Consider the following 21915-nt stretch of genomic DNA (forward strand, 5'->3'; position numbering starts at 1 on the left):
GATGACCTATGCAATAACCTGGCCCTTCTAATTTAATTCTCAAGTATTTGCTTAAGACTAACAAAGGCTATTGGCATTCATTATTAAACCCAGCCTACGCCTCAGACTGGGAGCCGGAGTTTGCAAGCCCGGAGGAGAAACAGCTTAAAAGGGCTCACTGAAATTTACAAGGAACTTCTTTTTCCTTAGTGTGCAATTGCTTGTGAGCCAATGGAACACGCCTGTGCGTTTGCTGGGTGTGGGCCCTTCTTTATATTATTTTTAAGTGTTTAGAAAGCACCTGCCCAGGCTCTTTTACAGCTCTTCAAAATAAATTAAAGGAAGAATTAATCCATTAAAAATGACGAGCTTTGCACTGTGAGCTGAATCGTGCGGTCCATCGTTTTTCACTCATGGGAGTTTGCCTGATAGGGAATGAGGGAAAATAGGTAAGGGCCCGGGATCTGACACTTAACTCTTAGGGCACACCCATAACAAAGACATTTCCAAGCTATTAAAGCAGCGAAAAGGAGAGGATCCCGGGCACAGAAGACTCAGATTGTCAGACATGGTCCCTGTCAGCATCTTACAGGCCTGTAGGAATGCTACACCATGTGCTGTTTTATCTATTAGAACATCGTCAACTGTTGCAGGAGAAACGTCAACCAGTGACTCTTGGCTTGACAGGTTAAAAGTGTTTCGGTTCCTGATTCTAACCGAGAGAGGCATTCCACTCACACACCTGTGTCATCCAAATACTGAGCTAGCAGTGAGTCAGCAGGGACTGGCACGTCAAGGTCTTCACCGTAAAATGGGGATCAGGTGAGAAACAGGAGAATTGTACTAAATGTATTGCCTCCATCCAGTATGTGTCATGATCAGGCTAGAGAGGAATGTGATACAGTCCATGTTGCCAAGATGGAATGCAATCCAAAGCCCATCAGGTTCCTAGTGAGGATTTGGGCGTTGGGTGTTTGGCAATCAGGATCTTTCAGTTAAAAAGTCAGCCTGACTCAGGTACTAGACTTCCCAGGGCCAGGAAAGAGATTAGCTATGGAAAGTCTTATGTTTTGCTTGATCGCTTTTCAAACTCGGCTAGCCATTTACATCATCTTTGTCTTTGGCCACAGGATGCCTGATTTTACTCTGACTGACGAAGGTTTAAAAATATCCCACCACCATCTCCTAGTCAGCTGGCCAATGGGAATGGAGTTTCCAAACATGTTTCAAATCTGAAGTTTTGCTTTTTTTCCAATCTTTATGTGTATTCTGTTGATGACTGATCTTAAGTTCTTCAGAAACAAATTTACTGGGGGAAAAAGGTCTCTGCTCCCATTTTCCTTGACAAACAATCATATTTTCCCATCATATTTTCCATTTGACATGCCAGTCTAAAAGGTTACAGAGAAGCGGCAAACAAATTTTTTTTTTACTTACATAGTTTTGTACGAGATCGGGATGACTCGTCTCTATGCCATCATCAAGAATGGTCACCACCACATTTTTGCCAGTATATCCTCTCTGCCAGGCTGCGGGAATATTCATTTCTGACCTGCAGTGATTGTTTTTATCTCCACAGTGCTGAGGGCAGAAATAGCAAAGGGCAAATTATAAAAGTGCCAATGAGTTCAAAGCATCCCCAATTCAGCTGAAGAATGATACTGTGCAAACAAATCCAATAATCTGAAAATTCATTTACATTCCACAGTTTACCAAGCTATTTGTAAGGTTCTTTTAAATGTACATACTAGATCAAGAAATCCCCAAACAAGTTAATGAGGGAAACTGAAATCTTAATATTCTTTGGTTCTTCCACTTTGGGGATCTTCAACTTTGTATGAATATAAAGTAGCATTTCTATCAAACTCCTTTATTTTAAATGACTTTCCCTACCAACCGCAAATCAATGAACCAAAATAAAATGATCTTACTGCATACAGGTAGTTTCAGCCCTTAGAATTTTGTACCTGTGATAAAATGATCACGACGAAAGACAACTAATTACAATAAACAATAATACTCAGCTCTTCTATAATGCTTTCCATCAGCAGATCTCAAAGCACTTTACAAAGGAGGTCAGTATCATCATCATCATTCCCATGTTACAGATGGGGAAACTGAGGCACGGGATATAACTAACTTGCCAGCTGTCACCCAGCAGGTCAGTGGCAGAGCCAGGAAGAGAACCCAGGTCACCTGAGTCCCAGTCCAATGCTCAATCACTAGACCACACTGCCTCTAAAGACGACATTCTTCTGCATCCTGGGATATATTAATAGAGCTACAAAGCACATTCACTGACACAAACACATAAGTCAATGGGCTACACTATCAAGAATAATGAAACTTTCAATTTTTTTAAAAAGTAACTTCGCTGTAAAATATATCTACCATAGAAAAGTACCTGGCTAGCAATAAGAAGACTACTGAAGATACTCACCATATACCACATTTTAGACCACATTGGGTCATTGAAGTGAATCAAATGAGGGTCACCCCGGACATGTCTCTTAACTCGTCGTTTCACTTCCTGTTGCTGTAGCCACTTCACCTACAGAGATTTTAAATGACTGAATATGCAAATAAAGATATAACAAAAACACTGGCCACTCAAACATTGTCTATATAGTATAAATGAAAAATCCCAAGCAAACAAAACGACTTTTGAAACTGAAAGGCCTTGAACATTATATTCCTGACTCATTTCTAACCAGTCAGTGGATGGTTTTCCTCACCATGGAAAAATCTAGAGCAAATTTAGATTTTGCATAGGGATATGTTCTATTCATGAAAGAAAACGAACTAAATCTGAAATGGAAGAAGTCAAATCTACCTCTCATCTTCTTTGTAGGCTGCTTTATCACATTTGAAAGTTTTAAAGTACTATCGATGGAATATGTAATGAGATAGTCTAATTAGATGTTCTGGATACAAGCAGAGCCAGTTACTGCAAGCTACTACTGACGTGGATGAGAGTTTGCAGGACTGGACCCACAATGGACTAATACTTGCATTTGACAACAGAATACATATACACAATGCCAAAGCACAGCTAACAACAACAACAGTGCAGACTCCCGCAAATACCATCAGAGCCAGGCACATCCTGGCTTTCCCCACTCCGAGTGCCTGGATTCGTTTGAAGTCAAAGCCTTATGAAGCCAAACGATTTGTCATTCATAAGCAGAACACTTTGCCCAGGCTCTCAGAAAATGGGTTTGTGGTTTCTTTTTTTAATTTGAAGGGAAAATATTAGCAGCATGTCACGGGTGAGTTTGTGACTTTGTGGGGTTCAGGTCCCTGCCTGGTTAGTTTTCCTCTCGAGAGCAAACTGAACTCAGCAGACCTGAACTCAGCAGAGGCAGGACTCTGTGCTGGAGACTCTGTTGTAACTAGGGAAGTACTGGTGCTGACAGTGGCTTTCTCAGGGCCGCCCGGGGGATGGGGGGGGGGGAGGCAAGTGGGGCAATTTGCCCCAGGCCTCAGGCCCTGCAGGGGCCCTGCGAGCCCTGGCCCAGCGGCGGTCCAGGTCTTCGGCAGCATTTCGGTGGCGGGGGGCCCTTCAGTCACTCCGGGTCTTCGGCGGCATTTCGGTGGCGGGGGGCCCTTCAGTCACTCCGGGTCTTCGGCGGCATTTCGGTGGTGGGGGGCCCTTCAGTGCCGCCGAAGACGTGGAGCGACTGAAGGGCCCCCCACCGCCGAAATGCCGCTGAAGACCCAGACCGCCACCAGGTAAGTACAAGCACCGCAGCTCCCCCGCTTTGCCCCAGGTCCCCTGAATCCTCTGGGTGGCCCTGGGCTTTCTTCTGGGGAAAGCAGGGTCTGCCTCTGCCTGGGGGACCTAAGGGGAAGGGTTAAGCCTTTGGGAATGGAATGACTTGGTGAGAAGGGGCCCAGAAGGAAGTCCTGCCCGCAGTGGAAGCCTGAGAATTTCCCATACAAGGGCTGAACCATCATTTCAATATTAAAAAGTGAGAGCCCAGGACAGATGGGTTTATGTTGATTGTTAGTGGGATGCATGTGAGACATTATCCAGCAAGGGGAAGGGCAGTGTGAAGGCCCCGGCACTCAGAGATAAGCTGCACCAGCGCACGGGCATGTGCCCCTGAGAGAATGGTAGGACAGCACGCCGCTCCATGGGTCATACATAAAGGTTTGGTCCCTAAAAACAGTATTATCTATGGGCTGAGTCAGCAAAGAATTTAAGCATGTGCTTAAGCCCTATTGTAGGCAAAACACTTGGTTATGTGCTTAGTTGAAGGATGACTAGTAAATTCTTCATTGGGGAAGTACTTGATGATTTGCTGAACAGGGGCTTGTTTTTCTTTCTTGCTGGTGATATTTCATCTGTTCTGCAGAACTGGTTGTGACACTGGCAGACCAGGTGCCAGCTCATCTCAAAGCCCCAGGCCAATTCACTTGTGCATTAGTATAGATCAAGGTGATTGTATTTGGTGTTTAAACGTCACAAAAACTAATGGGATGTTACGTGCATTGTTTTCATTTATCTGTATCCCATTATAATGTAGTAGCAAACATTTACATTGTGTATACCCCTGTAACCAACTAACCCATCAAAGGAGAAAGAAGCCTTGTAGAATGCAAACGAAGAACCCTAACAGAAAAGAGCTCATTTCAAAGCAAGTGGTCTTTATGTTGATGATTGAAGGTCAAAGATTCAAACGCCATTTCTCACTCTCCGTCCTCAAAGGAAAAGCCCAATTGAGTAGTGACACTGTCAGCTTGTTTTCTGAAGTATGGAGTCAAGAAAAGATCCTTCATCTCTGGACTGTTTGGACTCTTACAGGGAAGTGCACCAGATGCACGGTGGAGATCCCCCCGAGACAATCATGGTACCCTGAAACTGGCAGTTTAGTACATCACTGCCACCCTTTGGAATTACAAACTGTGACTCACCTGCGCATGTATTTTACTTGCTTTAACCTCTCCTTTCCTTTTCTTAGCTAATAAACCTTTAGTTAGTAGAACTGGCTACCAGTATTGTCTATGGTGTAAGATCTAAGGTGCCAGTTGATCTGGGGTAAGTGACTGGTCTCTTGGGACTGGAAGCAACCTAAATATGATGCGAGTTTTGGTGTAAGTAAACATTTTATTACAAGGTCCAGTTTGTCGGGGTGGCAAGATAGACTGGACAGTCTAGGAGGACTGTCTGACTCCATGGTAAGACTGGTATAGTGATCCAGGAGTCCATACTTCTTACCGGCTTGGTGAAATCTAATTATAGAACACACCAGCAGCTTGGGGTGTCTGCCCTGTTTTCTGACAATCTGCCCTGAAGTAGGCACTCACAGTCCTGAGCATTCCAGACCCCATGCATCTGACGAAGTGGGTATTCACCCACAAAAGCTTATGCTCCAATACATCTGTTAGTCTAAAAGGTGCCACAGGACTCTTTGTTGCTTTTTACAGATCCAGACTAACACAGCTACCCCTCTGATTCCAGACAGCGTGACACTGGCAAAGAAATAAGTAAGTATTGTGACAAAGTTCCTCCTCTATCTTGGTGGGTCCTGCGCTTATTGGCGGATTTTCTTGCCTCAGAGATTCACCATGTGGGTTGGGGAACAGGCGAGAGACCTTCCCCTCTGGGAGAACCCACAATCTAGGTCAATTGGGAGGTTTGGGGGGAACCCGGGCCCGCCCTCTACTCCAGGTTCCAGCCCAGGGCCCTGTGGACTGCAGCTGTCTATAGTGCCTCCTGTAACAGCTTCACGACAGCTACAACTCCCTGGGCTACTTCCCCATGGCCTCCTCCAAACACCTTCCTTATTCTCACCACAGGACCTTCCTCCTGGTGTCTGATAACGCTTGTGCTCCTCAGTCCTTCAGCAGCACACACTCTCAGCTCCTTGCACTGCTTGCTCCCAGCTCCTCACACACCCCCACCACACACTGGGATGAGCTCCTTTTTAAAACCCATGTGCCCTGATTAGCCTGCCTTAATTGATTCTAGAAGCTTCTTCTTCTTAATTGGCTCCAGGTGTCCTAATTAGCCTGCCTGCTTTAACTGGTTCTAGCAGGTTCCTGATTACTCTACTGCAGCCCCTGCTCTGGTCACTCAGGGAACAGAAAACTACTCATCCAGTGACCAGTATATTTGCCCTCTACCAGACTCCTGTACCCCACTGGTCTGGGTCTGTCACAGTATATATATCAAAAACACCCCTCAAAAAGTTCAAACACATTTCAAGCCACTTTGGGAGAGATACGGGCCACTCTCAAGTCAACAGCAAAACTCTCATCGACTTCAGTGGGACTGGAATTTCATCCTCTGTTCTTTAAAATGGATTTGAGGAAACCTGGCAGACGGTCCTACAACTGACCAAAACAATTTTCAGTCTCCTTGCCATCAGGTTTATTTACGAGTTGCAGGACTGGAATATATGGTCCCAAAGACATAACACTGTCCAACGTTAGACAGTTTTAAACAAAGTTCGGTGGTTGGTATACACAGATTTCAACCTGCTTTGTACCATGGCAAACACACCATTAAGAATCCTTTTCACCTTTTAATAAAGATACAGAAAAAGAAGGAAAAACAGTTCAAGTCTTTGAAATGAAAGCCTTACTTAATACTTGACATATGAACAACATCCCTTGTTCCCTTTAACTCAAGAGAGTCATTAGAAGAGGTGGAGGGAAGCTTGTTTGACCATCTTTTAGGTGGTATCAAAAATAGTAATACCTGTCCTACTGGGGGAAAACAGAAGTTAGCTGAGATGGGCAGGAGCTATTGTTAAAGTCTGTTCCCATTTCTTAAAAGACCAAACAAGACAAACACATGAGAGAGGAGTGAAAAGAACAGCAAAGATGGAAAATGCAGCTTCTGACACTGGTGTAGACCTTCACTTGCCACCTCACTGCTGGAAAAACAGGCCCAGAACACAATCTTATTAAACACTCTTAAGACCTTGCAAACTTATACCAGCATCGGGCTGTGTAGGGCACTGCTTTTAGTTGCGCTTTTGGTCACAGGCTCACTGCAGTGTTGCAAAATATCCAGTCTTGGCCAGCTAACCCAGACTTTTATCAGACAGAAGGCAAAGGAGGAGGACAGAAATGAGAAGAAATAAAATGGGGAGGGGGGGAAGGACACATGGGGGTGAGGGTAGATGGCAAAGTCTCACTCCCACATGGTGGTTGGGATTTAGTCAGAGACGGTGGAGGTGGTGATGTCGTCTAGGTTCCTCCCTTTGGCCCGATCTGATCTGGACATCTTTTAGGATATCTAGTAGTGTTATGGTGGATTCTGGAGTTCCAGAAGATAGTGGAGATGGCAGCCAAATTGGTAGAGCTCACTCCTTTCAGTCAGCAATCGTTGCCCTCTTCCATTCATGTCCTCCAATTTTCCTCGAAAAATCTTTTAAGGACCCCAAAAAGGAGTGATGGGTGGACTAGCCCATACCCTCATTATTTTGTCCACCACACTAAGGGTATGTCTTCACTACCTGCCGTATCGGCAGGTAGCAATCGATTTATCCGGGATCAATATATCGCGTCTTGTTAAGACGCGATATATCAATCCCCGAACGCGCTCACCATCAACTCCGGAACTCCACCAGAGCGAGCGGCGGTAGCGCAGTAGATGGGGGAGCTGCGGCCGTCGATCCCGCGCCATGTGGACCCCAGGTAATTCGATCTAAGATACTTTGACTTCAGCTACGCTATTCGCGTAGCTGAAGTTGCGTATCTTAGATCAACCCTCCCCCCCTCCCCCCCAGTGTAGACCAGCCCTAATTTTGGTTCACTAATTTCCGTCCCACACTTTTCTTGTTTACCAGGCATGATCTGAACACAATACTTGAGTTATACCAGTCAGCCTTTTTGTTTGTACGAATTCAGTCTCTCTTTTGCACCTTTTTCCCCATCAGCATTTGTTGGTCTAAGCTATTGTGGCATTTTATGAACTTTCACTCACTTTTCACAGTGGAGCTCACAGTTGAGATAACTGGGTCTACAGATTTACCCTAATAGTCCTAAAACAGCAGGGACATTGATTCTGCTTCTCTTCTTTCATCTGCTAGCCTTAAAATCATGTTGGCTTCATCTAAGCACACCATGTGCTCTCATAATACTTATTTAGTACTTCTTAAAATGCAGCTTTATCCAACGTCCACATTCAGACCATTCACATTAATAATCAAGCCATTGAATTCCCTCATCAAAATCTCTATCAACAGACCCTTAGTGTTGAAGGGGAGTGCTTTTGTATGCTCATATGAGCATGTTTTTCCATGTAAACCATGCACACTGGCCCCAAAGCCACACATACATATCCTGAAAAATATGTCCCACAAGCTTGACTCACTGAGACTTTGCTGATGAATTAAAAAGGGAGGGATTGTTTGCATGCCGTTATGGATATAAGCCACATTTTCTCCAGACTCCATGCCCTGATGGAAGTCACCATTCATCTTCCATAAACTGCAATTAATAAGTCAAACATGAAGGAGGTCATTGGTTGAGCAGGCTCAAAAGTGCTTGGATATTTTTTCCCTGAGCACTCTGCCATCTACCTAAAGTGAGCAGCTATCTGCTTCCAAACGCAGGCATTTTTTATCATTACAGAGAATACTTCTCGGCGGAAGATCTAGATTCACTTTTCAGGTCTAGTACTGTGACATCTGTTGGGGTTTTAGTGGTGGGTAACATTCCGCAAGATCACATGGTAAAGCGATTTTAGAAAGGCAAGGTTTGTCAAATGCCACTTTTAGCCTGCATCCGAAGAAGTGGGTTGTAGCCCACGAAAGCTTATGCTCTAATAAATTTGTTAGTCTCTAAGGTGCCACAAGTACTCCTGTACTTTTAGCCTGAGTTAACACACAAGGAACTTCTTAGCTACCATATAAGGTGGCGGTTTTAAATACGTGTCATGCATTCCCTCTTTATTTCTTCTTTTCATCCTTCTCCTGCTCTCTCATGCAAACACAGTCGTGTATACTTGCCCCCTAAAAGAATTCCTCTTTCTTTTCTTCATAGAGAAAAATTAAACTTATACCCATTGAAATCAAACAGAATGCTTTGAAATACACGCTTTCTTTCTTGCTTCAAACACAAGTAAACATACCAGTATTTTGACATGTGTTGGAAGTTAGATGACTACAGCTGATAGAAGTTTTTAGTTCAAAATATTTTATGATGAAAAACAGCTTTTCACTAAAATGGAAATTTGTGTTGGAATCTCCCTCTGACTTTTTAAGGTTTTCATTGAAAAAACAAAAACCTAAAAACGGTATTTATTATTATTTTACAGCTGAAAATGGAGAAGTTTTAGCTAGTTGGGCAAAAAAAATTCAGTTAAACCAAAAAATTTTGCCTGATCAGCTAAAATTTTTATAACGTTGCTTGCCAAAAAGCAAACTTTTTTTTGTACATTTCCAGTTGTCCAGAACAATAATATCTGGGGTTTGGGTTTGATTCCTTTTTAAACAAAATTACAAAACATTTCATTAAAAAAAAATTGACAAAATGAAAACAATTCTCATTTTAATTGAAAATTTTCCACAGGGAAAACTTCCATACCAGCTCCGTAGAAGACGCTAGACTGTTCATGTACAGAGTGTTGCAACATTTACTGTGTGTTTGAAAGTATTTCACTTATAATTATTGGAAGTAAAAATCTATATTCAGACTGAACTGTTTTGTTGGACGTGACCAGTGCTAAAAGATGATACTGGCAAGTTAAGCCTCCAAATTTTGTGCTGTATTATCTAAAAATGGAGCGTGCTCGTCAGAGTGCTCGTTTGGTCACATTATGAATGACAGGTCATAGATCTATAACACTAATTTCAGCATTCCCAGGAGCCAGGGTTATTAGCCATGTACATTGGGATACAATAGCTTATTTCCTGCTTTTCCAAGTGTCACTGATTTACACTAGTTTGCCAAATGTCAGTGCCAAGAGCCCTTACGCCACTGTCACAGAGCGCATCACTCACCGCCAGACTGGCGCCTCCTTCTGGTTGTTCTGGGGATTAGCTCAAGGCCAACGCCCCCATCCATGGTCTGCACCCCATCGCTCCTTCTCTGCAGTCCACCTGCAACCCCTCTCGCAGCATCAGGAACCACAGCATCCTCTTCATGGCTCAGCCCTTCAGCCATGTCACTATCCACATTCCCCTCTTCCAGGGGAGCTTAGCTCCTGGTCCTGCCACTACTCTGGGTCCCAGCCCAGGGACCCTGTGGATTACAGCTTTCGGCTGCGACTCTACTATCGGTGCGTTTCCCTGGGCCACTTCCTAGCAGCCACAGCACCCTTCTCAGTCACAGCGGCCCATCTGGAGCACCTTCTCTTCGCCCAGCGTTCCTGCCTGCACTGCTCTGTCCACGGTGCTACAGGGTTGCAGCCTACTCCAGACACAGTTCTCCCTCCTCAAACTCTAGGCAGCTACTGACTCCGCTGTGCCCTGAGGCTCTTCTTATATGGTCCTGCTGGGCCCTGATTGGCCATGCCTCACAGCCCCTCTCCTATTGGCTGCTTTTTGCACAGCTTCCTTAGGGCTCTGTTAACCCCTTATTGGACAGCGTGGGGCAGACACCATGTCACAGGCATTTATAGGTTAAGTAGGTTGTCTTTTATTCTCACTTCTCTTACCTAGACCCTGATAATTTCTCACAAGAAAAACCAGCAGCCTCATCTCCACTGCTCAGGAAAGATTTAATAGCAAAGCCTGGAGGCAGAACTCATTACTAAGGGAAGATCTTACTGCTTTTGGTAGAGTTACTACTACAGTACATTTACCGTACTCAGAGGCATGTGATCTGCATGTGAGAAACTACCTGCTTAGTTCTGGTTCCAGCCCCAGCTGTGCGGCAGCTAACTCACCTGACAGTTCATCATAGATTCTGCTACTCTCTGATCCCAAAGACACGAGCTCCTTGTACCTGTTTTTTAAACTAAAGTTTAGCCACAGGAAACAAGTTATAAATTACTACATTTTTCAGAACCCTAAATGATCTGTCACTACCCCAAGTTTTTAAAAGTCCCACTCCAGCCCTCAGATTTCCTAGCTGGGTCTGTAGTCTCCATCTGTTGTTTCCAGGAGACAGCGGAGCGTTGAGATGCTCCACCTGCAAACAGGTTGTAGTGGGAAATTCTCCATTTGGGAGGAAAATATCCCAGGCTGCCTCCAAACGCCCTTGGCCTGAATTCTGGCAATAAGTGCCGGTTGCCTGTTCTGTGTCGCAGCATTCAGCTCTGGAGTTTCCCCTCCTCCACCAGCCAGTGCCTTTTCCCTCCTTAGTTTCGGCACTTTCGGTATTGGTTCTTGGTCTCTTGCACCCGAGGACACAGCTATAACTGTGCCACCAGACCCTCGCCGATAGCCCCGTTACACACAGGGCTGTCACAACACCAGCTTTTTAACAGGGACTTTGACGTCTAACTGTAAAGTGGATGCCAACATTCCCTCCCCACCCACCCCCAAATAAATGGACTGGTGCCTCCCTTTCCCATTGAATATCTAGCAACTCTTGATGGATTTTGCACAGCTCTGATTCTTTAGTGGCTCAGTCTTTTGCTGCACCCCTGTATTTCTTCTCATCACTCATAATTCTAGGCCAGCTTCTTATATCTGGGGCCTTACTGTATCTGGGGCCTTCCCCAAGGCTTTAGCATCTTCCTACAAAAGTTGCTCCAGTTTAACTAAAGGCCTGGTTTTTTAACTGCCTGACTTAACTGGTTGTTAAATGGACACCCTTCATTCAATTTAAAACCTGGTTTGTATCAATTTAGTTGAGGTTGATTTAAGCTAAATTGATATAAACTGGCTTGAACAAGGAGCAGCATCAGTTTAAACTGATTTAAGAACTGATTTTAGTTAAATTAGTGACAACTGTTGTGCCGAGTCAAGCCCTAACACCATAGATCACAAGCAAACCAGGAATCCGCCATAATGCCGTCTGCTTCAATGGTAGTTTGTGTCATTTGACTAGATGAGGAGAGACTGAGATTGGCATAGTTAAGAGTTGTGGTCTTTTGTTAAATTTACATTGCATAGATACCTACTCACTGGAAAAAAGGTTTCCCCCAAATGAGAGCTGACCTTTAAAAAAAGGACATTAAATAAAGACTGAAAGGAATGTCCACAACAACATTCTAAAGTCCCTATTCTATGATGCAATCAGGCTCTGCTCAATTCTACCCCAGCTGTCTGTGCAAATTCTGACTCACAACACTGGGGATGGAACAAAGGGAGGCTAGGACAATAGAGCAGCAGACTGGACTTCCTGCAGGGAAACCGTAGTGTAGTGACAGATCATTACCATGGCCAATCCCAAGGGACAGCTGGCCTCCTTGCAGATCAAGCCCCAGACTGATCTCGAGGTAGGTTCTTAAGGTGGTCAAAGTGGATGTTCAGTCTATGTCCATCACTGGTGATTGTACTGTGCCACCAAAGCTTTTGGGGACCACGTGATCGCTGACCGTGTAGCGGCATTCCTCGGTAAAGGTACTTCCGAATGCTTTGGTCTTCCATCCTAATAATCCATTGGTACCAATAAAGCCACCAAACCCAAACCAGAGCTGATGGATGGGTTCAGGTACGAATATCCTCATTGCTGATCTTGTCCTGCCACTTAATATGGGGTGGTGACAAAGACAACAAGGGGCAGATACCACAGACCCAAACCATTCACAGTCATGGCGCTGCTAAAAGAGGAACAGGCTTTTCTACATTTAAAAAAAAATACATTCAGACTGTATGTATTTTTAATAAATATTAATTTAGCCACTTAAGGTATTTTTTTTTTTACAAAATCTGCATGTAGGATGCAAACTCCCTGCACAGCAAAAAAAAAATAATAATAATAATATATTTGAATGGATATTCAGTGTTTAACACACAGTTTCAGGACAAACCAGATGGCCATAACATGTTTTCATCATAAGCCAAAGGGAGGAGGAGAAATAAAGTGTTATTGCTTTTTATGTGGTGCATGCCTGCAGGCATCTAGACCTCGGCTGCTGTCCTCCTCTGCTGCTGTCTTTCCATTTTAAATACGTCTTATTATTGAACTTTCTGTCTCCAAACATTCATTGTGCTTGCCCACAGATGACAGCAAGCACTAATCTGTTGGTGTGTGCAAGAGACAGCCTCCCTCGCATTAAAAGCAATGCCCTTCCCCGTCTATTTAGTGTCCATGCTGACAGGCCAAGTCCAGCTCTTCCATACACAAGCCAAGGCCAGGAGTGAGAAGCCCTATATCTGTCAAATCAGAGTGTCCTCCAAATGATGTCCTGCAGTAGGGAGCGTGGTGTTGAAGTTTGCTCCTCAAGGATCAGGGAATAAGCCTGGCTCTCCTTCAAGTGTCCTTAGAGAGTCTACACTATCCCAGATGTGCTGTTTGTAGCACCTGCGCAACTCCCATAAGGCTGAAGAAGGCTGAGTGCAAAGTTACTAGACTCTCAAGCTTTTGGAATAGTTTTAGAATTAAACTCGATGATACTTTCGCCCAGTCATAAAGCTGAGTGCTTCAGAACATTTCCCTCAATTAAAAAAAAGTCCTTAAGAAATGTTTTAGACGCAGGAGCCAGCACGGCATGTTTCTTATTCCATTAGCTCAAATTGTTCTGTGCTTTTAATCTGCCAACACTCTGAGCAGATAAAAGTGGACCTAACATTGATTTATTAAGGGTTAATGGTCAGACTGACCACCACAAAGAACTTCACTTGCTGAAAACAGGTTCTTTGGATTCCTGTGGAAGTGGAAGTCCTCGCCAAGTGAATACGATCCAGTTATTTAACAGAGTGACTTTGCAGACTAAGATTAATTTGATTTTTACATCCAGTAGCTGTAGCCAATACAAGTCCCAGATTAAAATTCAACTGCAGACAGATAAGTTTGCTTGGAGATGGCCAGTACTAGGAATTAGAACAATGACTTAAATCACAGTTTAAAGTTCCAGTCCCCTAAAATTATACACCTATAACTTTTCTTGAATTAATCTCATCTTTTGAAATCCCGAGACTCAAAAGGAGGACAGGGCACCTATCTAACTCACCACTCAGGGAAGGTTAGCTTGGGTGAGAATTTCCCTCGAGGGAAAAAATGCAGCCAAAATTCCAAAGGGAGAGTACATGGGGAAATAGGAGTAGGGTACCGCAGCAAGAAGAGAACTGCAGGATCAGCCTTCAAGACAGATGGCAAGGGGAGCGCAGAGTACACAGACCTTATGTTAAAGTCTGTGCTCACTATGAAAGGCCTGATTTACAGAGGGTGGGTGCTCAGTGCTGTGTGTAAAATCAGCCCCTTTAAAGAGCTGAGCACTCAAGAATTAAGGGTTCAAAATCACTAGCCACCTTTGAAAATCTTGGCCTGTTTCTCAATCCTGTATCAGGGCACAGAGCCGCCCTACACTACAGCTCCAGTTCCATCAGGCAGACCTGGTCGCAGTGCAGTTCCATTTTGTAATATAGATGGATGCATCCAAGGATTTCACAGGGTGAGAATCCTGTCTACTGTCAGCAGCTAAATGAAAAGGTTAGGAAGTTCTTTTTCCTTTACAGCTCTGTTGGGCTGGCAGGTAAGTCAGCCACAGACCTTCTCTCTGGGGAGACATGTAGACCAGTGTTTCTCAGGCTGAGTGGGGACCCCAAAGTGGGTCACGACCCTGTTTTAATGGGGTCACCAGGGCTGGCTTAGACTTGCTGGGGCCCACGGGCTGAAGCCCAAGCCCCACCACCCAGGGCTAAAGCTGAAGCCTGAAGGCTTCAGCCCTGGGCAGCGGGGCTCAGGTTACAAGCCCCCTGCTTGGGTCTGAAAGCCTGTGGGCTTCAGCTTTGCCCTTCCCCACCTGGGGCGGTGGAGCTCAGAGCTCAGGCTCCGGTCCCCCGTCCTGGGGTCATGTAGTAATTTTTGTTGCCAGGAGCGGGTCGCGATGCAATGAAGTTTGAGACCCCCAAGCCAGACTAAGGAATGAGCCAGAGGGGCAGATAGGGTGGGAAGGAACTAAAATTGTATGTCATCTGCCTGTTTATATTTATCTTGTCTATTTAGGTTGGAAGCTCTTTGGGGCAGGGACTGTCTCTTACTATGTGTCTGTACAGTGCCTAGCACACGGTGGCCCCAATCCTGACTGGGGCCAGTAGATGTGTATGGGGGGGGCTGTTTTTTTTAAACCAGTAGCATTACAAAATGAAGCAGGGCTGTAACCATGTCAGGACCAGCTATTTCAGAACTATCACAGGCACAATTGTAGTAGAGCAAGATTTGAGATAGTTTTAACTTGATTTAATCCCAGTTTGTGCTAAGCATACAATTGTATATATTAAGCGAGTCGATGACACTCCTCAGACCCTGTTACTCAAATATGGTTGAGTTGTGTCCACACAGTTTCTCCCCCTCCGACCCCAACCCCCACCATAAAATCATGTCTGTCTACCCACTCCTAGTGCACAACCTAAATGAGTTGGTAGCCGTGCATTCTGGACAGCTATCCCATAATACCTCAGCAGGTGATAGAGTGCCCGGAGGACATGGATACAGAGCAGCAGCGTGTACCAGAATGCACTCAGATGCCCTACCAGACAGACAGCGGAGAGGAGAAACACTGGCCAACTCTGTTACAGCGCACGTCCACACTACAAAACAGTGCTACAACCTAGTTACCAGAAAGCACCCATCTGCCAGCCTAGGTCAATAGGAAGGGAGACCCAGGCTCAGCTGGCACAGTTACCAGCCATATCTCAACCCTGCTCTGTGTTGGCACAAAGCATGTTTAGGGCCAACCATGGCCCTCACCTGGTTACAAACCTCATTAAAAGTTGTGAGTGCAGGCAGGTCTAAATCAGCTAGTGTGGACTGGGCCAAAAAGAGTGTTAACAATTGATACTGACCTACTTTGTAAAGTGCTTGAGTATTATTGGCACCACCCACATCCCAGTGATAGGCTTCGGGTGACCATTTTGACACAAAACTCAACAAGGGTGTGTTTACTGAAGGAAAGTCCCATCTACTGTGGGAACAGACCCATTGCTTAACTGGCTGTCAGCAACGGATGCTCCCGAACTAGTACTGAACACACTAACTGCTGGTATGGATGGGACAAAGCCTGTGTTCAGTGTTAGTCAATACACTGCAGTAATGGACCAATTTCCTACTGTAGCAGAGGCCTAGAACAACTCTGACCAACCCTTTAGCTTGGCTGCTTCAGGCCTTGTCTTCACTGTGAAATAAAAAAGGATTTAACTCAAGTCAGGTAACTCAGTACAATCCTAGCAATGAGAAGGCAGTTTGTAGTTCTCTCATGAGTTAAAACCTTTATCTTGAGTGACCTAACTTGAGTTAAGAACTCACCTTTTCTGACATGACAACAAAGCCTCAGGCAGACATGTGATCTCCATTAATGCTTAGCCAATAAGGGTGGAGAAGGCCAGATTCTGACAACGACCCAGAACAGCCCTAAAGAAACATATTTGGGCTAAGAGATTTCAGTGAAGAAAGCCATCACCCAGGTAGTTACTTTGGTGAGAGAAGTTCTGGTTGCGTCATTTGTAATAACGATGAGAGGATTTCCAACAACCATAAAGGCATTTTTATCCAATAGAGAATGTCTAGTGTCTACACTAGCATCTTCCCTTCAAATCCCCCACCAATGGTAGCAGTGGTGGGAATACAACTGTAGACCAGCTGCTAGTCTATGCCAGCACTCCCACCGCGGCTGACTAAGGAAGGGCTGCAATGGTGATAGCATGTGGGGAGGGCAGCATGGTCTAGAGAGGACACTGAACTGGGAGTCAGGAGACCAGAGCTCTACTCCCAGCTCTGCTCCTGACCTTCACTCAGTCGTTCCCACTTCCCCTCATACTCTTTTTTGTCTTAAGATGGTAAGGTCTTTGGGGCAGGGACTGTTTCCTACTATGCCATAGCAAAGTGCCTAATACAATGGAGCCCCAGCCCCTGCAGGGACCTCAAGATGCTGCTGTCATGCAAATAACGGTGTAAATAAAACAGCTGAATGGAAGACAGAAAACAGATAAAGCATCTGCAGATGACTGAATTCTTTAGTTTTTTAGGACTTCTGTGTTTGTTTCCATCTTTGCTATTCCATTCAAGCTGTTGCAAATGTTTCTGTTTGTTTCTGTATGCTTTGCAGTAATACAACTTCATAATATTTACCATTTTATGATTACTAATTATGCACCATTCAAACTGCCAACGCACTTCCAAATGATTTGCAAATGGATGGGAGAAAAAAACCCAAATTGATGGATCTTGAATTCAAGGTAATAACAAATGCCGGTAAACCTACGCAAATTTAACTGACTATTAATCAGTAGAGCTAGGTAAAGCAAATATTAATAGACTAAAAGCTAATTGATTTGGTTTGTACTAAACTAGGCTAATTTAGAAGGGAGGTATTTCAATTGCAGATCTGAATTCATAATATGTTCAGATGCCTGTATACATCCCCCAGGGCTATAAAGTTTAATTAGAACACTTGGAAACAATCAGCCAATTGTATCTTATTTCCAGCAATAGTTGGAATGTTCAGATTGTTTATTTTTCCTTTCTGTTGGCAACACTGTTTGTGACAACAGTCTATGTTTGAATGTTACCAATAGTGTGTTGGAGTTACGTTTACATATTTAACTGTAAACCCCTTTTAATAGCAGTTTAACTAGTAATAGTGGGTCCTCCATGCAGGTCTTACAAGGAAATAACAACCAACAATGTAATTTGTAATCCTGAGTCAACAGGAAAGTCTTAATAATAATGTAATACTTTGTCCATTAATATCTGTCACCTGAGGGTCTCAAAGAGTTTTACATAACTTAATGAAGACTTTCAATGTGCTAATGAAGTAGGTAAGCTTTGTAGCTATTTTACATATGTATAAACTGAGGCACAGAGAGGTTAAGTGACTTGCCAAGGCCGTAGAGCAAATCAAATCAGTGGCACAGCTGGGAAAAGAGACCAAGAGTCCCAATTCTCTCTCCCCTGTACAACACAAAACAACATTCTCTCCCACACCTCACCTACAGGGCCTAAGAAGTGGAGTATGTTGCTTCAGTAGCATCTCACCTCCAGCAGGCATGCTGGCTTTGCCACAGACACTCAACCTTTACAGGAAGGCCTAGTACATCATGGATACCAGTCTTTCTATAAAGATATATTATACCTTGATAACTGCTTCTAATTCCAATACTGAAAGACAGTCCATCTTACTAAGATGAAGCTCAGTGCATGTGTTAGGGCTGTATCCCCACTTTGAACTTTAGGGTACAAATGTAGGGGCCTGCATGAAAACTTCTAAGCTTAACTACCAGCTTAGGTCTGGTCCGCTGCCACCATCCCAATGCTTCCCTTCCCTGGGAAGCCTTGAGAAACCTTTTACCAATTTCCTGGTGAATACAGATCCAAACCCCTTGGATTTTAAAACAAGGAGAAATTAACCATTCCCCTCCTTCCTCCCACCAACTCCTGGTGAATACAGATCCAACCCCCTTGGATCTAAAACAAGGAAAAAAATAATTAGGTTCTTAAAAAGAAGGTTTTTAATTAAAGAAAAAGGTAAAAATCATTTCTGTAAAATCAGTATGGAAAATAACTTTACAGGGTAATCAAACTTAAAGAGCTCAGAGGACTCCCCTCTAGTCTTAGGTTCAAAGTACAGCAAACAAAGATAAACACTTAAGTAAAAGGTACATTTACAAGTTGAGAAAACAAAGTAAAACTAAGACGCCTTGCCTGGCTATTTACTTACAAGTTTGAAATAGGAGAGACTTGTTTAGAAAGATGTGGAGAACCTGGATTGATGTCTGGTCCCTCTCAGTCCCAAGAGTGAACAACTTCCCAAACAAAGAGCACAAACAAAAGCCTTCCCCCACTCCGCCCCCAAGATTTGAAAGTATCTTGTCCCCTTATTGGTCCTTTGGGTCAGATGCCAGCCAGGTTACCTGAGCTTCTTAACCCTTTACAGGGAAAGGATTTTGTAGTCTCTGGTCAGGAGGGATTTTATAGTACACAGGACAGCTGTTACCCTTCCCTTTATAGTTATGACACGCCCCCCAAATCACAGATAGTGTTGGACGTTCAGTTCCACACTATAGTTATGACAGCATGTATACAAATTAATGAAGTAAATAAGATGCATCGAACATACACATTTAATAGGTTTTCCCCTCTAAATGCAAGAGTAAAAATAGGTCATTTACACCAATCCGCCCTACCTTAGGCCAGATGTTCAGCCAATTTATATGGTCATAGCTCCATTGAAGTAAAAAGAGTTGTCCCTGTTTGAGAATCTGTCCCTCTGCTGTATAAACCAGCATAGCTTCCGTCCCAGAGGGCCTGCTCCAAAACCCATTGAAATCCGTAGGGAAACTCCCACTGACTTCAGTGCACTGTGGATCAGGACCTGAGTGATAACTCTTGCTTTTCACACTGGGTTTTGTCTGATGTCAGGTTTTAAAAAAACAAAACAAAACCGAAAAAAACCCACATACCATTAAGTAGGGTTACCAGATAGCAACTGTGAAAAAACGGGATGGGGTGGGGGTAATAGGCGCCTATCTAAGAAAAAGTCCCCAAAAATGGGACTGTCCCTTTAAAAACAGGACATCTGGTCACCCTACCATTAAGCACCAACTGGGATCTGCCATTGCTCCCTTTAGCTTACTTGAAACAGAATACACTGTCCAGGAGCAGTCTTCTCATTCTGTGCTCAGAGCTGGAGTCCAGTGAGACAAAGTTCCCACAAACTTCTGTCAACTCCAATACATACAGAAATCTTTGCTGGAGTATTAGATTTTTTTTTTTTTAAGAATAGCATTAGATGTCTATTGAGAGCAACCGTGTTTATTTCAGCTTTTAATACAATTTTTTTTTAAAAAAACCATGAATTCTCTTTACATTTATGCACAGACTAATGCAAGGTTTATAAAAGTTGATAGGAGAAACGAATAGCATCAGGAAGTAAAAAATGTAACATTCCAACTACACCCCACACACTGCCATAGATTTCATTTGTTCTGAATTTTTATTTTCTTGGACACTGACTTCTGGCAATTCAACTGTGATAAAAATCTCTTAGGCTGCTCTCGAACAGAGTAACGTATGCTTGTAGCCAAAGATTTCATACATAGCAACCATTAAGACAGCAAATGTTATGACAACTAAGTCAACACCCACAGCATACAATGCAATTTCTGTATTGGAAAGTTTCCTTAACCGTTTTTAAATTTTTTTTCCTTGAGGCAGATGTTAATATTTAGTCATTTGTAAGTATTTTCAATCACTGATAAACATACCCTGCATGTCAAATGATTCACCAATTACAGAGCATGTGGTATCAAGGATAACATGCTGGATTTACAACACGTCTGTAATCACGCTCAATTGTATGCTGCAAATAAAGAAACCAGGCTCTTTAAGACCAACCAGTCAAATACAAGCTTCACATCAGAGCATACCAAAGATCTTGATCATCGAGCACCAAATAGTCCAAGGCCACTCATTGCGCTATATACACCATCGTACAGTTATATTTAGCTAGAATGAGAAATATATGACATAGTGTTTAGGCCTGGTGGCAGAACTCCCCCACATCCTCAGTGGAATCGGGCTTTTACAGAATGCTGCTTTTGTTTGCGTGTACAGTGGAGGGACTGAAGAGCAAATTTGAAAGAGATGGATACAAAGAGGGTGATCGTTGAGAGTGTAGAGCATTTGCAATGTATTTAGCATGGGACAAAGACCGAGCACAAGGATAGTTTTGCAAATGTTCATGTTACTTCCACAAGTGTCTTACGGCACTAAATGCTAATCTGTACAGTGTGTCCTCAAGGCTGCAGGGCATGTGCCATAGAACCCCTTCTGATTCAGAGAACAGTCACACTGAGTTCTGGCAAGATGTTCACGGGTTTAAAGGTTCTTGCATAAGCGCCTCTGAAGTTTTTCATAATAAAAAACCCTACAAGGACATAATGCAGAGTGTAGCCATTTGTATGGAAACACACCCAACTAACCTAAGAAATACACAGACGAGGGTTTACACAATGTCACACACTCCAGCAGGTGGATAGGAAAGGGTGGAGAAGAGGGGCCCAGACAAGAGATGATCCATCCGGGCACTGATGGACTTGGGGCCATACCCTCTGGTTTTAGACCCAAAGGGGGATGCTCCTTACCCCAAGCCAGCCCAATACACACAAAAGGGAGAGGTCTCTAAAACAAACAATACACAATCAAGGGCCTGGACCTGGGATATTTTCGGAGGGGAGGGAAAGAAGCCATAAGGCATCCTTACCTCTCTGCAGCAGCTTGCCCAACAAACCTGAGGGACTCCCTATGACAAGGCCAACACTTGTTTCAGTGTTGCCTTGTGCTCGGGGCCTTGTACACCACCTCCCACCTCTGGGGTGAGAAAGGGAGGAGAGAGGAAGAGGATGCAGGAGACCATGGCAGCTTGGCTCCTGAGGGGGCAGTGGCGGCCATACCTTGGGATCCATCCGGAGGAAGTTGTGCCGGCCTCGACTGCTGAGCGTCGAGCGCCTTATCGTCCTGCTGTGGTGAAAGTGGTAATAGTTCTCCAAGTTCCCAATCTGTAGGGGGTGGGGGAAGCAACATGCACAGTGAGTTAGGGAAGGAGAAATCTTCCACCTTTTCTTCTGACCTCCCATACCCAACAGTCCCTGGCAGCCAGAGGGGCTGATTCGCGGACTTCCCCCACCTAGCCGCAAAGAGAGCCGCGTCACCCGGCTGAGACTCTGTACTGGTCTATGAAGCAGCTGAGCCCGCTCCCACTGCAGTCTCGGGCTCTGGAGGAAGCCACGCTGTCACTTTGCCATTGGTTTCTGTGGTAGCAGCATCGGGCCTATAATTAAGAATCCTGGAAGCTCAGAAACGGCAGTTACTCTAGCATGTCTTTAAAGAAAAAAAAAAAAAACCCACACCAGACTCTCCCCACAAAAG

The 21915-nt window shown here is 44.2% G+C and overlaps 1 protein-coding gene across 1 annotated transcript in view; it reads right to left on the bottom strand.

Annotated features, from left to right (window-relative positions):
- PCSK6 (proprotein convertase subtilisin/kexin type 6) overlaps positions 1-21623 on the bottom strand; it is a 106295-nt gene extending 84672 nt beyond the window's left edge. The window contains exons 1-3 of the mRNA XM_034784903.1: positions 21441-21623; positions 2420-2530; positions 1417-1560 (exon numbers count right to left, since the gene is read on the bottom strand). Coding sequence (XP_034640794.1) covers positions 1417-1560; positions 2420-2530; positions 21441-21623 — 438 coding nt within the window. The remainder of the gene's footprint in view (positions 1-1416; positions 1561-2419; positions 2531-21440) is intronic.
- Positions 21624-21915: the final 292 nt, after the last annotated feature.

The sequence above is a fragment of the Trachemys scripta genome, chromosome 10 (assembly GCF_013100865.1).
Source record: "Trachemys scripta elegans isolate TJP31775 chromosome 10, CAS_Tse_1.0, whole genome shotgun sequence".
Taxonomy (NCBI): Eukaryota; Metazoa; Chordata; order Testudines; family Emydidae; genus Trachemys; species Trachemys scripta.